This window comes from Orbicella faveolata, unplaced genomic scaffold (assembly GCF_042242905.1).
Source record: "Orbicella faveolata isolate gen_17 unplaced genomic scaffold, um_ofav_v1 contig_26, whole genome shotgun sequence".
Classification (NCBI taxonomy): domain Eukaryota; kingdom Metazoa; phylum Cnidaria; class Anthozoa; order Scleractinia; family Merulinidae; genus Orbicella; species Orbicella faveolata.
In genome coordinates this window covers 8,426,499-8,443,851 of record NW_028301554.1, presented here as the reverse complement: position 1 = coordinate 8,443,851, position 17,353 = coordinate 8,426,499, and the positions used below count along the sequence as shown (strand labels likewise).

The window sequence follows — 17,353 nt, the reverse complement described above, 5'->3', positions numbered from 1 at the left end:
ACGCTCTATAAATTTATTCTGTTCAAGTTCAAGAAGTATATATATATATATATATATATACAAGTTAAGTGGTCTCTCGAGCCAACAGCGCATCTCTGCCCACAGGAGGATCACAAATGGATTCACAGTCCAAGCCTCGGTCAGACGTAGTTAATTAATGAAGTTAATGAAAGAACCAAGGACGGACAACTTCTATATGACGTTAATGAATTAGCAACTTCGTGCCCTCACAGAAACAGATATGTACTCAAAAACCTTAAGATAACGTAACGCAATAATCAGCACCATAGCAACTATTTGAATTTGTATTTAACCGCCAGCATTTAAATTAACCGGTCATTCGTTGATGTTGCCTGATGAGTGTGGTCACTTGTTGACCATACGAAATAGGTCTGTAGCAATAAAACGATGAATCACTCCTGAAGTCCTGAACTACATTTAATGAATATACTATGCTCCTCTAAGAGTTGAGCGCTTTTTGAAATCCATTCACCACAAGGAAATAGAATATATATATATATATATATATATATATATATATTATTCATTTTTTTCTATAAACTTATTTTGTAGTTGAGTTTTACCTTGATAGAGTTAGTCCACATCGTGTTCCGTCACCAGCACTGCAGTATTCTGTCGCTGCTCTTGCAACTTCTGTTTTAAAATCCCTTTCCATTTGGTCATTCCACTTATCAAACAGATCAAAAGAAAACCAAAGAGGAAATGTCATATTAAGAAGATTAAATCAACAAATATTAACCTGGCGCAACTTCAACTTCAAGTTGGAAATGGTTTTATTAATTTATTACAAAGGCAACCGAAACCATGAGTCAGGGTAACAATTCAAGAATAAAGATAACGGAGAAATATTATCCGAGATCTTAAGTTACTTAGGGGCACTTTCTTTAGTTGCTCTAAGCGTTCTTGGATAGGGTCATATTAAAAAGTTGTCAGAAAGGCGAGATACAATAGTAAAGTTTCAATTCTGGTCCTCTTGGTATCCACAAGGTTAGATAAATTCTGCAAACGAGCTAAGTGGCCCATCAGACCGGAGCCTAGCCAGGTTTCTGTAGCACGAAGCGACTAGGAGTATTTCTACAAACCCCTGGATGGGATGCTGCTCCGTTCCCCCAGCATTAAGTTAGCTGGTACCCATTTGTACCCCTTGGTTGAGAAAGGCAGTGTAAGAGTAAAGTGTCTTGCCCAGGAACGCATTGCCCCCAGCCAGAGCTAGAACCCGAACCCCTCGAGCCGGAGACGAGTACAATAGCCATGAGGCCACCTCGCCTCCCACGGTATCCACGAGGCCATTGCTTTATATAGGGAGCAAGTACATCACCCGCAAGCGGCATGAAATGAAAATAATCATCAAGCTGGGCTGCTTACACCGAGCGGACTGAACACTAGCTTTAATTTCCTGTGACTAAGTCAGTTCTTGTTCCAGTATATACTTAAAAGCCTCCCTGTTTTGGTTTGCGCAATATCGCTTAACTTTTATTAGATTCTTAATTTCTCAACGAAAGAGTGATAACACACTGACAACTGAAAAAGTACCTTTGAAATATCTAGGCCTCGAATTTCCAACCTGACAGTCTCTTGTATTTCCTTTCTTGATGGCGTTGGAGGAGCAGTGGAGGATATGGAAGTACCTAGGATGTGAAAATGTTAATTGTGGGAGAGTGCAGAGAAAACAAGTAAAGGCGTAAAAAAGTTATTTCTGAAACTAAATCTCTATCGCGTTGTTTCTGGATAAAAGATACATTCCGAATTAAGATAAAAACCAAAAAAAAAAAAAAAAAATGAGCAAACACATTTGCCATTCTTGAATGTTGTGGATTGTACAGAACCGCTTGAAATTCTCAATAACTTATTGTACGCAAGATGCAGTGTACTAATAGATATTGCCAGAAGAACGTATGTAAGGTTGTAGGGTTTTTTTGCAAAATGTCCAAATCAAAATGACCTTTAATGTCAAAATAAGCTTTAAAAAACAAAACAAAGGCTTTAAGTAATAAAAAAAGATGCACAAACTAATAATTAACACCAATTTATTAGATTAAGCCAGATGCATTGCGAAGAAGAAAATTGAAAAGGGACTGGCTTAAACAAGATGTGCCAACTGCGGCGTAGCTCTTTACAGGACCTAAAAATGTCATAATTAGGAAAATTAGTTGAGTCATTCATGAGTGGTTGAAGGCTTTAAGGTGGCCGAACACAGTTTTCGCGCGCGCTTTTGCTGATGCAATTCAGCGCGCGCACAAGGATTGCAAAAAACAAACATGCCTTCAATAGAGCGATCATTTTATTTACTCGACACCCGCACTATCTGTGCTATTTTTCTCTATAATTGAACGCAGTGTATTGATGGCTTTAGTCTTTTATTACAAAGATATGTCAGAAAAGGTAACGATGCAAAGAACCCAGCAATTCTCAGCTTTTTCTTTGTTACCGAAGGAACGCGGTTAAATGCAGCGCATGCGTAGTAAGTCAAAAAACTGCGATTGAATGAAAAATTGCACTCTCGGAAATACGCCTATTTCTCGAGAACCGTTCATTAGAATTTCACGAAATTTGGCACGAAAATACTTTAGGAAATAAGTAACCGGAGTATTGAAAATAATTGAACTTTAACAAAGGAAATTCTAGATATTCCAGTGAACCCTCAACAAGGGATAATTAAAGATCTCTTTGTTAAATTATTGGCAAAATGGTGTTAAGTTGTGAGAATCGTGACAAGTTTGTTGCATGTAAATTATAAAGAAAATCGAATGACTAGATTTTCTACAAATAAACAAAATCGATTTTAAAGGCCTGTTTATATTCATTCATTCTGCCACGACAACGGCACGTACTTCAGCTTAACCATAAAAAAAAAAAAAACAAAAACAAAGTTTGTGTTGTTATCTTGCTTGCTGCCATTTTTGGCGACCGAGGGATCAAGGGTTTTAGAGAAAAAGGTGAATGAAACACAGGTATCAAAAACTGTGTTCAGCCACCTTAGCTAAATAGATCAGATGGCAAATAGACTATACCTGATAAAATGGACGAGGAAAACGGAGTCTTGGAAATTGACGAACGTTTCGAAGGTGAAGGTGAAGGCCTAATCGTCGATGTCTCTGAAGAAAATGAAGGTTCTTTCGTGGAATGACTAAATGTCGATGTCTCTGAAGGTAACAAAAGCTCGTTCGTGGAAGGACTAAACATCGATAGCTTGGAAGAAAATGAAGGTTCTTTCGTGGAATGACTAAATGTCGATGTCTCTGAAGGTAACAAAAGCTCGTTCGTGGAAGGACTAAACATCGATGGTTCTGAAGATAATGAAGTCGGAAATATTGACGTTGTGGAGGACGTCGAAGGTGTAGTGTGCCCCTGGCAGCTTCCACTGCTAATCGAGACATCATCAATCGCTAAGTCACCAGTGTAAGAAGATCCTACTATTCCTTCAAATGTCACCTAGATGAGTTAAAAACGAATGAATAAAAAGTTGCTATTCCATTCGTAATCTCAGACAAAACAGAAACAACGTTCTCAATAACGAAGAATCACCTAGCTGGGTGTACGATTATTTAGAACGAGAGGCGAAACGTAATAAACGAGAAGCCTTGTATTGTTTTGTTTTGTTTTGCTTTGTTTTCGTAGTTTTATTCTGGTTTGTGTGCGCCTGACTGTCTATCCGTGTCTCACTGTCTGTCTTGTTGCCTCTTTATTTGTTTGTGTTTGAGTTGCAGTGTATTGTTTTATCAGTACACTTTCTTTAACATGACTGTACGTCTGTATACAAATGATTGGAGAAAAGAAAACGTGCAACGCGTTGCTCAAGGCTGAGCTGCCAAAGACACATGTTGTTTTCCACAAAACAAACACGAAAATTCTTTCGAAGGGAGAGGTTGAAAGGTTCAGTGATTTGCCATGTAAATCATGTATCTACCAATCAAAACTCACAATGTTATCCAAATGAATGGTTCTTTCCGCCTTTTTCCAGTAGTTGCCATGGTTACCTGAGACGTTGAAAACTACCACACTTCCGCTGAATACTGTAAGGGTGCCCATAGTGTCTCCGTACATGTGATAATAGAACTCGAGGCAAGACGGTTCTCCATTTCCAGATACAGAGAACTCAAGCTTCGCGTTATCACCGGCGACCCGGGGCGAAGATGCCTCGATATACATGTAGTATCCTGTGAAAGTAAAAAAAAAAAATTAACTGCCCGACCGAAAGCACAACAAGTATTTTAATTGATTAAACAGAAACAAAGTACAAGTGACTTTTATTTTCGAACATATTTCGCAGTTTCCGTGTTAAAATGGTATTGCTGGAAAACAAAACAAAACAAAAAACTAACAATAACATTTTAAAGATACGTTGTTTTTTTTTTCTTACCTGTCGCACTGGTATGATCGTAATCTGGACCTGTATCTGAAGACCATGTTGATCCTGTCTGACGTGTCCAGTCAAAGACGTCTGAGAAAGACTGTTCCCAGCCATCACAAAGCCCTCGGTCGAAGTTGCAAGATGTACTAACTAACAGAGAATTGAGAAACCCGTCTTATTGTTGTGTTTTGTGCGTGTGTTTTCTTGTTTTTGCTTTTTTCCTCTTTCGTTTTACTTTTTTAGTTTTTTTTTTTTTTCGATAACAGTAACAGGTACAGTCTGCATACCAGCCAAGTGGTCCATCAGGTTGGCACTTATCCCCCGTTTTAGTAGCATGAAGCCACTAGGAGTACTTTTACTCCCTCCTTGGATGGGATACTAGTCCATCCCAGGGTTGCCCCCCTCCCCGCTGCATTAAATTTGCTGCCCCCCCCCCTCCCCCCCGCTGCATTAAATTTGCTGGTACCCATTTACACACCTGGGAGAGTAAATTGCCTTATTCAAGAACACAACACGGTATCCCCGGCCAGGGCTCGAATTGGGCCCGCTTGTTCCTGAGACGAGCGCACTGACCTGAGGCCACCGCGCCTCCAATTTGTTTTGTTTTTCTTGTTTTCGTTGTTGTTGTTGTTGTGTTGTTTAAAGGTTGCAGAAAGTCCTGTGAACCAATCATAACTCAAAATAAACACATATAGCTGGCACCGAGCGAGTGAAAACGTGTGCAAGAGAGAAAAGATTGGTTTCGTTGTTAATTTTGATTAGATGACAACGTGGCGTGACGTTATTAAGCCAATCGCTTAGAGAAGTAACGCAACTCAACGAAAATGCGAGCGAGAAACCGTTCTATACGTGTTTGTTTTGATCAGTACGATTTTAATTTAGGATTGGCCTTGCAGGCGACGGACATCAAATGACGATTGTTCTCAACCTGTCTTACCTGGACAATTTCCTTCGCTAACTGTTACGTTATCGATTGCGATGTCACTGGTGTATGACCTTCCTCTTATTCCTTCGAATGTCAACTAGGAAATGAAAAAAGTTACATGCCTTGACAAATCATTTTTTTTTTCAAAAGATGAAAAGAGATAGTAAAAAGATTATGCTATAGACTGGAGTTTGTTGGAGCTGTCTGAGGTTCTCTCATTGGTTCTTGATCGGTCACTGCGGGTTGCGATGACCTAATTCGTCAGTTTACAAGCGATGCGATAATGCTACTCTGTGCAGGGTAAAATATGCTTTGAATGGATACTCAGGCCCTTACTTTGGTGGCTTTACAACAAGGTGCTTGTTCTAAAATATTAATGTTTCTTACTTCGTCTAGGTAAATATCGAGATGCTTAGGAGGAAAACTCTGTTAATTACGGCACGTTCACATTACCGATACGCCAAATCAACAACATAAAACCTATCTACCAAGTAAGAACTTAGCTTATGTGGTTTTACTTTAATGTTATTGTTGTTAGGACATCAACAATGGAAAAGTCCAATAGGCGGAAGGTTAAACGCGTCATTAAGTGAGTGGCCTGCGTTTCACGAACGCGATAAACGTGTATATTAATTTTGTTTTGTTGCTTTGGCAGTGGCATGAAATGTAAAAATGTAAGCTAAGCTTAGCTAGTTTACAGACATGCCACTAAAACAAAGGAAACAAATATTTCAGATAAACGTAACATAGTTAAAAATCCCAACTGGTAGGAGGCAGACCAGTTGGCTATTTACAAAGCGTGACCGAGGATTTGAACTCGGGACTAACGAGAAACAAATCCCGCTAATGACAGGGCGGAGGCCTTGAACCCGGGACCTCCGGATTACAACAACCACGCCCTAAACCACACGGCCACGCTACTTCCTTAAAGTATGAGGCTTTTACTGTTCTTTCGGTTGAAAAGCGTATAATAAGTTGCAATTTTGGAACTGTATACGGACCGGAAATCAGTTTCCTTTATTTCATACAAACCTTACGGATTTTCAAGTCGTTTCATTCCCTTCACTCAAGTGAAATGCATCCTCTTATAGCGAAATGAAATTTTCATGTCGTATACGAATCGAAAACAGCCCTTTACGGTTTGTCAAACAGTAAGAATAAGTTTGAGTATAATAGCTTATAACGGACCTGACTAAGAGTAGATACCTGCATCTATGTACGTATGCAAAGATGTACGTCCACATACATACACACATGCACATGTTTGAAGATCTTTCAAATGCTTTGAAGACAAAAATACTGCGGATTACAGAAATTCAGGAACCACACAATTAAGGCATACTTACAATGTTGCTCGAATTTATTGTCCTTGTTACTTTTCTCCAATAGTTTCCATGATCTCCGGACGCAGTAAATATTGAGCTATTTCCATTGAATACGTTCAGGGTACCCATCGATGATCCATACATGTGATAGAAGAACGTCAAGCATGAAGTTGAGCTACCCAGGCTTCTTGGTACTACAAGCTGGAGCTTAGCATTATCGCCCGGTAACTGAGGTGAAGCTTCAGTGTACATATACTTCCCTGTGAAGACAAAGATCAAAATGTCCTTTGCTCGGATTAAAAAACATTGATTTTTGTTCAAGATGATAAACGTAGAGGAACAACTAAACCCTGCTAAATCATATCACTTCTGGTTTCTGAGGAACGAAATGAGCTGTCAGTAAAATAGTGGTGTCGAATTGTGGAGATGTCGCAAGAGAGTTTCGACTGTAGAACATGTTTAATATATGCAAGAACGCGTCAACCTTACGAGGAATAATACAAAACGCTTAAGGAGGAAAGGATCAAAGGGCGTATGCTTGACTTCAGGCGAAATATACATTTTACACATAGGTACTGAAAATTGGCCCGTCTTGAAAATTTCATTCAAAATTATTCCTGATCTAAATAGTAACATTCTTGTATTATTTCAGAAATAGAAAACATGCACGGTATTTCTATCGAGTTTTGGCATAAATCTACTCGCGTTCTATGACGAACGCCGTTCTCTAATTGGCTACGTTACTTACCATATATTCTGCTTTAGATAATACGCTTGTTAACAAAATAATGACGGCATCTTCGGCTTTGCGTTTTCGAGTTATCTGTGACGAGGATTTAGATGATGTTTTCAACTACTAGGAGATTTATACCATAAAACAATTAGATCATTTGCTCTCGATTTCTTTGCGTGATAGTTGACTCGAGCTGCGTCCTCGTCAATTATCGCGCGTTATATAATAAGTCAAATTATTCTCGCATTTTGAGCAGCTCTCACCTATGATCTATTAGAGGACAGACGCATAGATGACGTCAATATAACAAACATTTTCCCTCCTATTTTTTTAAATGGCGGAAAGTTTTCAGAATTAAGATAACATTTTACGTGACTTGGCGAAAGATAAGGTACAAAAAAAGTCTTGTCGAGGCTGTGAATAAAGAAGAAGAAGGAAAAAGCCGCTTCCTTTTGAGAAAATGACTCAGAAAAATACTCGAGCAGTCTCAGTCGGCAGTCAAACGGGACTAAACCAGACACAAAATTGGCACCGTTACTTTGTCTCGAATTTAACAAACCCAACATGAAAAATGCTTATGACATTAGTTTATTTCAAGAATTAAACTTTTGCGGCAGTCTCAAAATAATTGTTAACACAGATTGATGGCAGGAATATTGAAACATCTCAACGCCACTTCTTAAAATCAGTTAGGCGGGGTTACAAATGAAAACACAACAGTTTTTCAATTTATTTATTTATTTATTTATTTATTTTTTCATGGCTAAGATTTAATTCCAAACCATGTTAAAGAGTTCACTTTTAGAAAGCGTAAAGACCAAAGATTATGAGAAAAACTATTTTTGTACCCTAGGACTGTATTGTAACCTGACACCAGCTGATTAAATCTGCCACCTGCTGGGGAATGCCAGGGCTTACTTGAGAAAAGATAACTCCTACAAAAACTGGTCAAAAGGAATAATTTTTTTAATCTTTTGATAGAAGACAAATAGTTTAGTGTTTTAAGCGTAGAGATTCTTGAAAAGTTAAAAGCACATGAAATGGTGACCAGTCAAATTTGAAACAGAAAATCCAGCATACGTTTCAATACATAACTTCGTTAAAATGCACTGGATGGCAAAGTTCTATGCTTAAAACACAAAACTTACTTAGAACAACAAATCTTGAAAATTTCAGCTCAATTGGATAAATCGTTCTCAAACTATATTTTCTCCAAGGCAAGGATAACTAGTTTTGAATAAACGAGCTTTGAACTTACGGTAACAGAAATTCTGCGAATGAAACAACTTCAATACCTTAAGATTCAAATACCGATGACAAAGAAAATTCCAATTTTTACAGAATTTAATGTGTACCCCAGCCTTAAGCTTAAAATTAACCTTGCTTTCCGACGCAAATATGTTCTAGTCCGTTTGAAGGCAGAGCAGGGAATTGACTATTACCTCACTACAGCTCACGGCCGTCTGTATCGCAGCTACAAAATGTCCCGGACACTTTTTAACAAATTGATTTGACAATCACCAACCATAGACGACACAAATTTCCACCGTCACTAACGCTCCTTTCATTCAAAACTCGAACTTGAATGGCCTCCAATATGTCGATGTTGACCGCAACCGCGAGTTTTTTGAGCGTTTTTTTCAACTCCTGAAATATTCAAGCAACGACCAGGTTTTTCAGCTCACAGGGATGCTCTGGTGACAAAAACTGACTTGACCTTTCCAGTGTTTGTGCAAGATTTGTGGATTAAGCAGTTGAAGTCGTTGAATTCAAGTTTGACAGTGGCGTGATTTTGACACTGGGCTATCGCCTTGTCTGCCACTTTTTTGTTCTCACCACATTTTGACGTCTTATGTGATATATCACTGAAATACGACAAATGCTGTGATAACACAAGCTAACAGGTGACTGTATCCACAGCGTTTTCGATGTAGAAACACCGAGAACATATTACGTCTATTTGGTTTAGAAAATTCCGCGACAAAAAGAAGAAATCAACTTGTTTACTTTGATCATGAAAATGTAAATTCTCTTTGCTCGTGCCATCATTACATATACGTCAACAGCTCGTGCTAGTTCTGTGTTAGTATCAAGTTTTAGTGTAAATCTACTAGCGTTCCATCGCGAATGCTGTTCTCTGATTGGCTACGCTACTCACTATCTATTCTGTTGTAGATAGTAAGTTGCGTAGCAGTATGCATAAACTTTGTTAACAAAATTACGGCCGCTTCTTTACGTTTTCGAGGTGTCTGTGGAGAGGATTAAGTTACAATTTTGAACGACTAGTAGATTTATACTACTAGATTGCTAAATCAAATCAAATCAAATCAAAACTTTATTCATTGAGGGTGACACGTAATAGTTTATCAACTAATAATACTACTAGATTTATACTAATAAGATTATGAGCTCAAGATTTCTATGGGTGATAGAAATCTCGACCTCAGAACCTAAATGTTAAATAGAAAGACGATTTTAAACCAACAGGCGCATGTATTTTCTTTGGGCTATTTTCTAAAGTCAGTCACGTAGTTTGCCTGAAGACCAAAAAAACAAATGAGAGACAACTCACCTGTTCCACTAAGATCTGACGATGGTCCCGTGGACAACGACGGTGTGGATCCAGAGTTAAGTGTCCAATCAAATACATCTGAGGTAGATTGACTCCATCCGGTGCACAAACCGCTGTCAAAGCTACATGAAACTGAAGGTAATAGAATATTAAATTAATCAGTTGCAGTTTAAAGTACTCACATGACAAACTACTGGAGATCCCGGGTTCAAAACCTCCTCCCTACAGCTATCTGCTGATTTGTTCTCGGTAGGTTCGAGTTCAACTCTTCCACCGCACTCTGCAGTAATACGGGATTCTTAATAGTTTATGTTCTCTCTGCAATATTTGTTTATTTATTTATTTATTTATTCATTCATTCATTCATTTATTTATTTACAGTGTCCCCAATTAGCACAACAGTGATAAATACATTGAATTATTTATTTATAATAGATGACGAACTGATCAACTGTAGATTTGACTTGGCATTTTATCACTATTTAGTTTCGTACTACACAACTTGTGTGCGGCACTCATCAGATAAAATTGCCAAATGCGAATTTACATCGTTACACTGATCAATTATTTATTTATATTTATTTATATTTTACTATTATTACTGGCATTTTCATAAAGCAATTTTCACTAATACATAATACATAATCACATCCAGTGACATTAAAAAGGAGGCAGAAATTGTGACACCTACAATACTCGGCAAAGATGAATAAGTGGGCCAGAAAAAAGGCCTTAGTGGAGTGTGTCTTAACGCGTGCTTTTCCATGGTGTCCTTTTGGCCGATACGTGAAAAATTCGGGAAACTCAAGACGATCAAAGAGAACATGGTTTATAGGCGGGACAGCTAGAAACTTTTAAAACCCGATTTATTACTTTGAAAAGTTTGAAGGTAACTGGGTTTATTCGGACTTTCGCCTATGTATATATTTACCTCGACAGCTCCCTTGCGTAATTTTCACTTCATCAATGGCGACATCACCCGTGTAAGAACCTCCAATTATACCTTCAAATGTGACCTGCAAACATGTTTTCAGCAGTTGGTAAATCCTCAAGGTAATTGCGGTCGATACTTTTTGAGACATGGTACCCAGTTCTGCGACGGATAATGTTCCATGTAAGTTGCATAGGCGTTTAGGTGGAGGATGCGTGTTAAGTCGCTTGGGTTGTTAACGAGAGTGAAATTCAAGTCTTAAGATTGACTACTTCAAGGTATCTAAAAACATGCTTAGAGGGATTAACTTATAAGGCCTTCATCCTCACTGGATACGCGCGGATTCATGTGCATAGTGTATCTTTCTTCTCTCAGTGGAGATGTCAATAATTGCACGCAGATTTTACAGCAATATATTGAATTTATTTCCAAGAGTGACAGCTGCCGGGTAATAGTTATATAATAATAATAATAATAATAATAATAATAATAATAATAATAGTTATATGTCCGCTTAAAATCAGGTCTTTTGATATGCCCAGTAGGTTTAATGTACCTATGAAAGGCAATATTTTACCTACCACTCCTTCCAAATATAAGTTGGCTTCCATCATGAACCAATTATCTCCCTGGTTTCCGGTCGCGGTAAAAACTTTGATATTTCCACTGTAGACATTGAGAGTTCCAGCCGACGCCCCATACATGTGATAGTAAAATGAAAGACACGATTGATTTCCATTATTTGGAACTGTAACTACCAGTTTTGCAATTTCGCCAGGCTTTCTAGAGGAAGATGCCTCGATGTACATATATTTTCCTGTAGAAATACATCAATACATAACTACAAAAACAACATTTAAAATCAAAGCATTGATTAATCAATTAATTAATTAATTATTTAGTTATTGAGTTATTTATCTATTGATCCATTTATTCATTCATTTATTCATTGACTCGTTGACTCATTGAGTTATTGACTCATTGATTCACTGATTCATTGATTCATTGATTTATTGATTTATTGATTTATTGATTTATTGATTTATTGATTTATTGATTTATTGATTTATTGATTTATTGATTTATTGATTTATTGATTTATTGATTTATTGATTTATTGATTTATTGATTTATTGATTTATTGATTTATTGATTTATTGATTTATTGATTTATTGATTTATTGATTTATTGATTTATTGATTTATTGATTCATTGATTCATTGATTCATTGATTCATTGATTCATTGATTCATCGATTCATTGATTCATTGTTTCATCGAGTATAAAATATTTCGTCTTTTGATGTAATGTTTGGTGGAAAGCATTCCTTGATCACTAGCATTAAAACCAACGATTTGAGTTTGGTTCAGATCAACAATAACAGAGCAATTTGGCTTCTATGTGCAAAGTGCCCATTTACTTTTTGCAATTGCGCGTACATGCCCATTCGTAAACCACTCGCCTGGCTTGAATGCCATGACTATAGATCTGAACTTCGGCGGACAGTATCACTGTATGAAATATAACTATCAAACAACAACTGTAGTTGTCGATTGGAATATTTATAGACGATTTATTAACGACTTAATTCGTACAACGTCACCATACGTCGAGAAACTGTTTTACACTGTGTAAGTGATTTTAATGAATAGATAATATTACGAAAATTAAACAAAGAAACTAATCTAACCTGAACCCCCTTGACCGTGGGTTGGACCTGTAGAAGAGGAAGGCGTCGAGCCAGAGGCCAGCGTCCAATCAAAATCATCCGAGGACGATTGACTCCACCCAGAACACAAACCGTGGTCGAAATTACACCAGCCTAAAATAGTTACATGGATATTTACTGTTGGAGACTTATTTTGAATTTAAGTTGTGTGATAGCCGAGATGCATGGTCGTTTTCGAGGGCCAGAAAATTATAATTCGTGACCATTTTGTTACCTGGAAGCCAAGCTAGGAAATACTTGCAAACTGAAAATATGCATTGCCAACTAAAAGAAAATTGTTACAAGGACATGGACCATTAGGTTACTCTGTTTTACGCGTTCTCGTAGCTTGCAACAACGGTAACTCTCCCGGAGGGGGTACTTGAGTCGATATTTGCTGAGTATGTGCCTCCAGCCTCTCAGAGCCCCTTCCCCATTATGGCCTGTTCTATCGACAATTATGGACCATCGTGTCATTTCGGACAGTTCGGTTTTGACTGCATCTCGTACTACGGGCGCAGCCACCGTATGCAAGAACATAGTTCACTGCCTCTTTTTGAAGACGTAAACATTTTTGCTCAAACAAAATGCATTCAAAATTGTGTAAATTAGCTACGGTCAAAATCTATAACAAAGACGTCATAAAAAACACATTTTTTAAGCAATGGCAAATATATAATTTCTACGACGACTCTCTATGCTTTTATAACACCAAAACCATTTCACTCTGTAAACAAGCGTATTTTTCTACGTTTGAATATTCACATGTCCATATCGTAAAATGTCCACACATTAATATCATGCAGTAAAAATCTTTTCAAATCTTCGTGGCTGTCACCACGAAAAGACTTGGCTCTTCTTGCCCATGTTCGCATGATAGTTCCACTATATAAAACATTAAATGCCGTGTGTTTCAAAGTTTGAACGAGGAGTCAACGTCGGCCGAGTAGAGGCTTGGTCCTGGTCACCGACACGGAAAAAAAAAAAAAAAAAAAAAAAAATACCAAAGAAGCAAGAATGTAGCTCAACCCATTTGACATCTATATTATCCAATATTACGCTTACCTATTTTATATTACGCTTACCCATTGGTAATGACTGGTTTTGTGGTGATGCACTAGGTGCAACAACCGTGTACATATTTGTTGATAGCCACGATGTCAAGGCTCGAACTTTAGCGTATACTCCATATTTTCCAGGCTCGGCACATCCATATCCCCAGCTGGTGACTCCCTCGAGGTACCACGTACCATTAAACTCGCACACCAAGGGTCCGCCACTATCACCCTGACAAGTATCAATACCTCCTTCATCTAGACCAGCACAGAGCATGGAATCGTCGATTTCACCAGGATAGGCATTCTGGCATCGTTGTTTTGACACTAATGGCAAAGATGCTTGCATTAGTGTGTTTGGGGAGGAGCCCCAAAACGATAAATGTCCCCAACCAGTTATCCAGCACCTTTTGTCAAGGTCGTCAAAGGGAAGCTGATGACCAGTGTCCGGCAAACAAACAAGCCCGACGCCTTGTCCTAGTTCAGCAGAGTTCGCGAGATTGATTAAGGCGATATCATTGCTGTCATAAAGAGGACTTCCGTAATTCTCATGCACGATGATTTTTTCAACCTCAATATCTTGTTCTGTTCCAACACTTCCATATGTTCTATAATGGGCTCCTAATCTGAAAAAAAGCATTAAACGAATATTTCAGTTACTTAGAGTTATCGAGTCCATCTCGGACAGAAAAAGCGTTTTATAATTTCATAACTTTGGGTTTTCAATTTATTAAAATCTTTTGCTCGGACTAAAAGGCCAGTTATTATATGTTTAAAGATTCGAATGTGGTGTTAAAAGTATCAGAGACTATCAGATTTTTCGATTTTTTTTTTCAATTATATATTTCTCCTCTTCCTTATTCTTCGCCTTTTCTTCTTTTTCTACTTATCCTTCTCCCCTTTCCTCCTTCTGTAACTCCTCCTCCAGCACTTATTGTCGTTGTTACGCGTATCCTAGGCTTATCATAAAAATCGTTACTTTTTCCAGTATATAATTTTCGTGTCCTTGTCTTAAAAACCAAATAAAATTCAACTACCTTATCTTAACATCAGATGGAGTATGCCCAGTCATACAATGAGCTGCTGTCACCACCCAATAAGAGTCCACTAATGAACCGCCACAAAAATGATCTCCATACTCGTCTGTCACCATCACCTGCCATGGCCAGCTGTTGACAGGTGCAACTGTACCACCAACAATCCGACTCGTACTGGGTCGGGAGCCGCAAAATACTTAATTCAAAGAGCAAAAACGTGAAGTAAGTACTGTAAACTAATTTATTTCACTAAACGTCTTTGTTGTTGAATTAGGTAATCGAAATTGGCCGATTCATTTTGCAGTTAACCATTTATACTCTTGACTATAAGGGAAGAATGCGAGAAAGAAGTCTTGTTATTGCCCAAGAACACATCACTAAGTAACTTGAAAAAGGTTAACGTAAAGTCTGGTGCGGTGACATAGCTCAGGAACTGGGCCGTTCGATGACCAGCCATCTTAAGCAAGAGAAGAGTAAATCATTTTTGGCACCTTCACATCGTCTGAACTGCCTTTTTATACTTAATAGCATTCATTTTGACTTTTTCTCTGGGAAATCTACTTTCTTGTTAAAACAGAGGTTAAAAACAGTGGTTAAGGGCCCTCTATTGATGTTCAAGTGCTACGTGACGTGACAATCTTCCATCAGGGGGCAAAAAGGGAGTCTTTTCGCCACGGGCTAACTTGGGTTAATTGTGGGCATGTCTATTTTTTGGATTTTGTCACATATATGTTCTCATGAATACAGAATATTCAGTTTGATAAAGTAACAAGCTTTCCGGACAACTTACATAATCTGATGAAAGCAATAACCACTCAGTTAGTCTCTTGTCTCCTACCTTCCTTAGTAGAAGTAACACTTTCCAAGCTCTTGTATGGTTGTCCAACGCTATCAATGCCAAATACACCCACGCGATACTTAGAAGAGGGCTTCAGTCCTTTAATAACCGTACTTGTAATGTTTCCAGGAACAGTTTCTAAGGTCAGTACAGTGCCTTGGACACTTTTAACTTCAATTATGTAAAAGTTCGCATATTGGTTGACGACTGTATAGAGCTTTGTCCATTGAAGGTTAAAGTTGGTGGATGAGATATCGAAAATTGTCACATTCCATCCCAGAACCGGTATGGCTAGGAAAATATTTGACCCAAATAAAAACAAATTACACGAAATATGATTTAGAAATATCTACTTGGCTTTTTTAATTATAGTAGTTGTCAAGTCAGTTGTCTCATTACAAACAGAGAGAATAGTAGGAATAGCCTCTGTGTTACACAGCTAGTCACAGAAGTACAGCGGTATAAGCCACTGCCGAAGCTGAAGGCTAAGCCCACGTAGTGACATTTGTAGTTGCAGTGATGGTACGTAGCAGTAGCAGTAGCACTGACAGCAACTTTAGCATTAGCATTAGCAGTAGCAGAATCAAGAGCAGACTTAACAATACCGGGAGTCACTGTAGGAAAGAAAACAGAAGTGGCACTAACAAATGACCTGCAAAAGAGGCCTTAAATGCTGCTGTAGGATAAGCAAGGCAGTACTATCACCACAGGAATATCACTACAAGCAACAGTAACAGTAACAGTAACAGTACAGCAGCAGTTACAGCTAGCATACCTGACGCGAGACCCTCTTTCAAAATGGCGTACTTCATTTTGATACTATTGCCATAGCTCTGTGTGTATACTTGAATGGAGATGTTATTTGAAAGACCAAATTGAACATCTGCTAGAATTTCTGGAGCAAATGACACACAACCAAGGTGATAGAGAACTTCCGTACCATTTCCGTCGATGATCTTGACAAATTCGCTGAATTATTCGGAGAAAAAAAGGGGGAAAATATATCTTAGATGTAGGTGAAAACTTAGTATATATATTTTTGAATTCTAAAACATTCATTGAACAGTATTGCTGTTTTTTTGTTTGTTTGTTTGTTTTAACAATATCGCTGTATATTTTTTAGAGTCGGTCAGTATTTTGCCGAGCCTACAGTGTGAATCAAAGTACAAATCTCAAGTAATATACCATATTACGACATCACACACTAAAATGTCTAATAGGAGATTTGCAATTGTAGAACGTTTTGCTTTACGTTAATCTCACTTTCGAGAACAAATAGGACTTAAACTAACCTGTTTAGCTGGTTTTCTGTAGTAAAAATGATGTGGCACATTTGTATTTACTCTGCGCCTTATGTGTACTTGATTAATAAATTAATGACAGTTACGGATCGGTATATAGCGCTCACAGTGGTCGATGTTCTGAAACTGACCAACTTACCCTAAAATGCATTTTTGTTGGTTTTCGCTGATCCTTACAGGTATTTGAAAACTCTCTCCAAATTGCACGCACCGTTAAGCGAGTGTAATTTCAAAGAACACCTTGCCTTACCTTAACTCACCTTACCTTACCTTACATTAAATGCTTGAGCTTTCATACGATTACTTATTCATTATATGACTGAGAGAAAATACCAACGCGCGCATTAATTTGCACTGTTGTGCAAATTAAAAATTAACGATAAATTTGCCTGCCTTCAGCCGATCAAAATGGAGTAATTTTGTCAGTCATAGATATAATATAACTTAACTAATCATAAAAATTACAACTTCCTCGATAGCGATTGGTTTAAAAAACTCCTTTTTCCACTAATTTACTTGTCAAGTTGTCATCAGACAGGTTTGTAGAAGCACTCT

The 17,353-nt window shown here is 37.9% G+C and overlaps 1 protein-coding gene across 1 annotated transcript in view; it reads right to left on the bottom strand.

The window, feature by feature from the left end:
• The window catches only part of LOC149108013 (MAM and LDL-receptor class A domain-containing protein 2-like), a 53,617-nt gene that overhangs the window by 5,296 nt on the left and 30,968 nt on the right, over positions 1 to 17,353 (bottom strand). The window contains exons 27-41 of the mRNA XM_089295548.1: positions 16,273 to 16,466; positions 15,498 to 15,788; positions 14,660 to 14,855; positions 13,653 to 14,248; positions 12,550 to 12,681; positions 11,440 to 11,675; positions 10,859 to 10,943; positions 9,928 to 10,059; positions 6,644 to 6,882; positions 5,310 to 5,394; positions 4,382 to 4,522; positions 3,943 to 4,178; positions 3,033 to 3,453; positions 1,555 to 1,649; positions 585 to 688 (exon numbers count right to left, since the gene is read on the bottom strand). Of these exons, the coding sequence (XP_089151674.1) occupies positions 585 to 688; positions 1,555 to 1,649; positions 3,033 to 3,453; positions 3,943 to 4,178; positions 4,382 to 4,522; positions 5,310 to 5,394; positions 6,644 to 6,882; positions 9,928 to 10,059; positions 10,859 to 10,943; positions 11,440 to 11,675; positions 12,550 to 12,681; positions 13,653 to 14,248; positions 14,660 to 14,855; positions 15,498 to 15,788; positions 16,273 to 16,466 (3,183 nt within the window). The remainder of the gene's footprint in view (positions 1 to 584; positions 689 to 1,554; positions 1,650 to 3,032; positions 3,454 to 3,942; positions 4,179 to 4,381; positions 4,523 to 5,309; positions 5,395 to 6,643; positions 6,883 to 9,927; positions 10,060 to 10,858; positions 10,944 to 11,439; positions 11,676 to 12,549; positions 12,682 to 13,652; positions 14,249 to 14,659; positions 14,856 to 15,497; positions 15,789 to 16,272; positions 16,467 to 17,353) is intronic.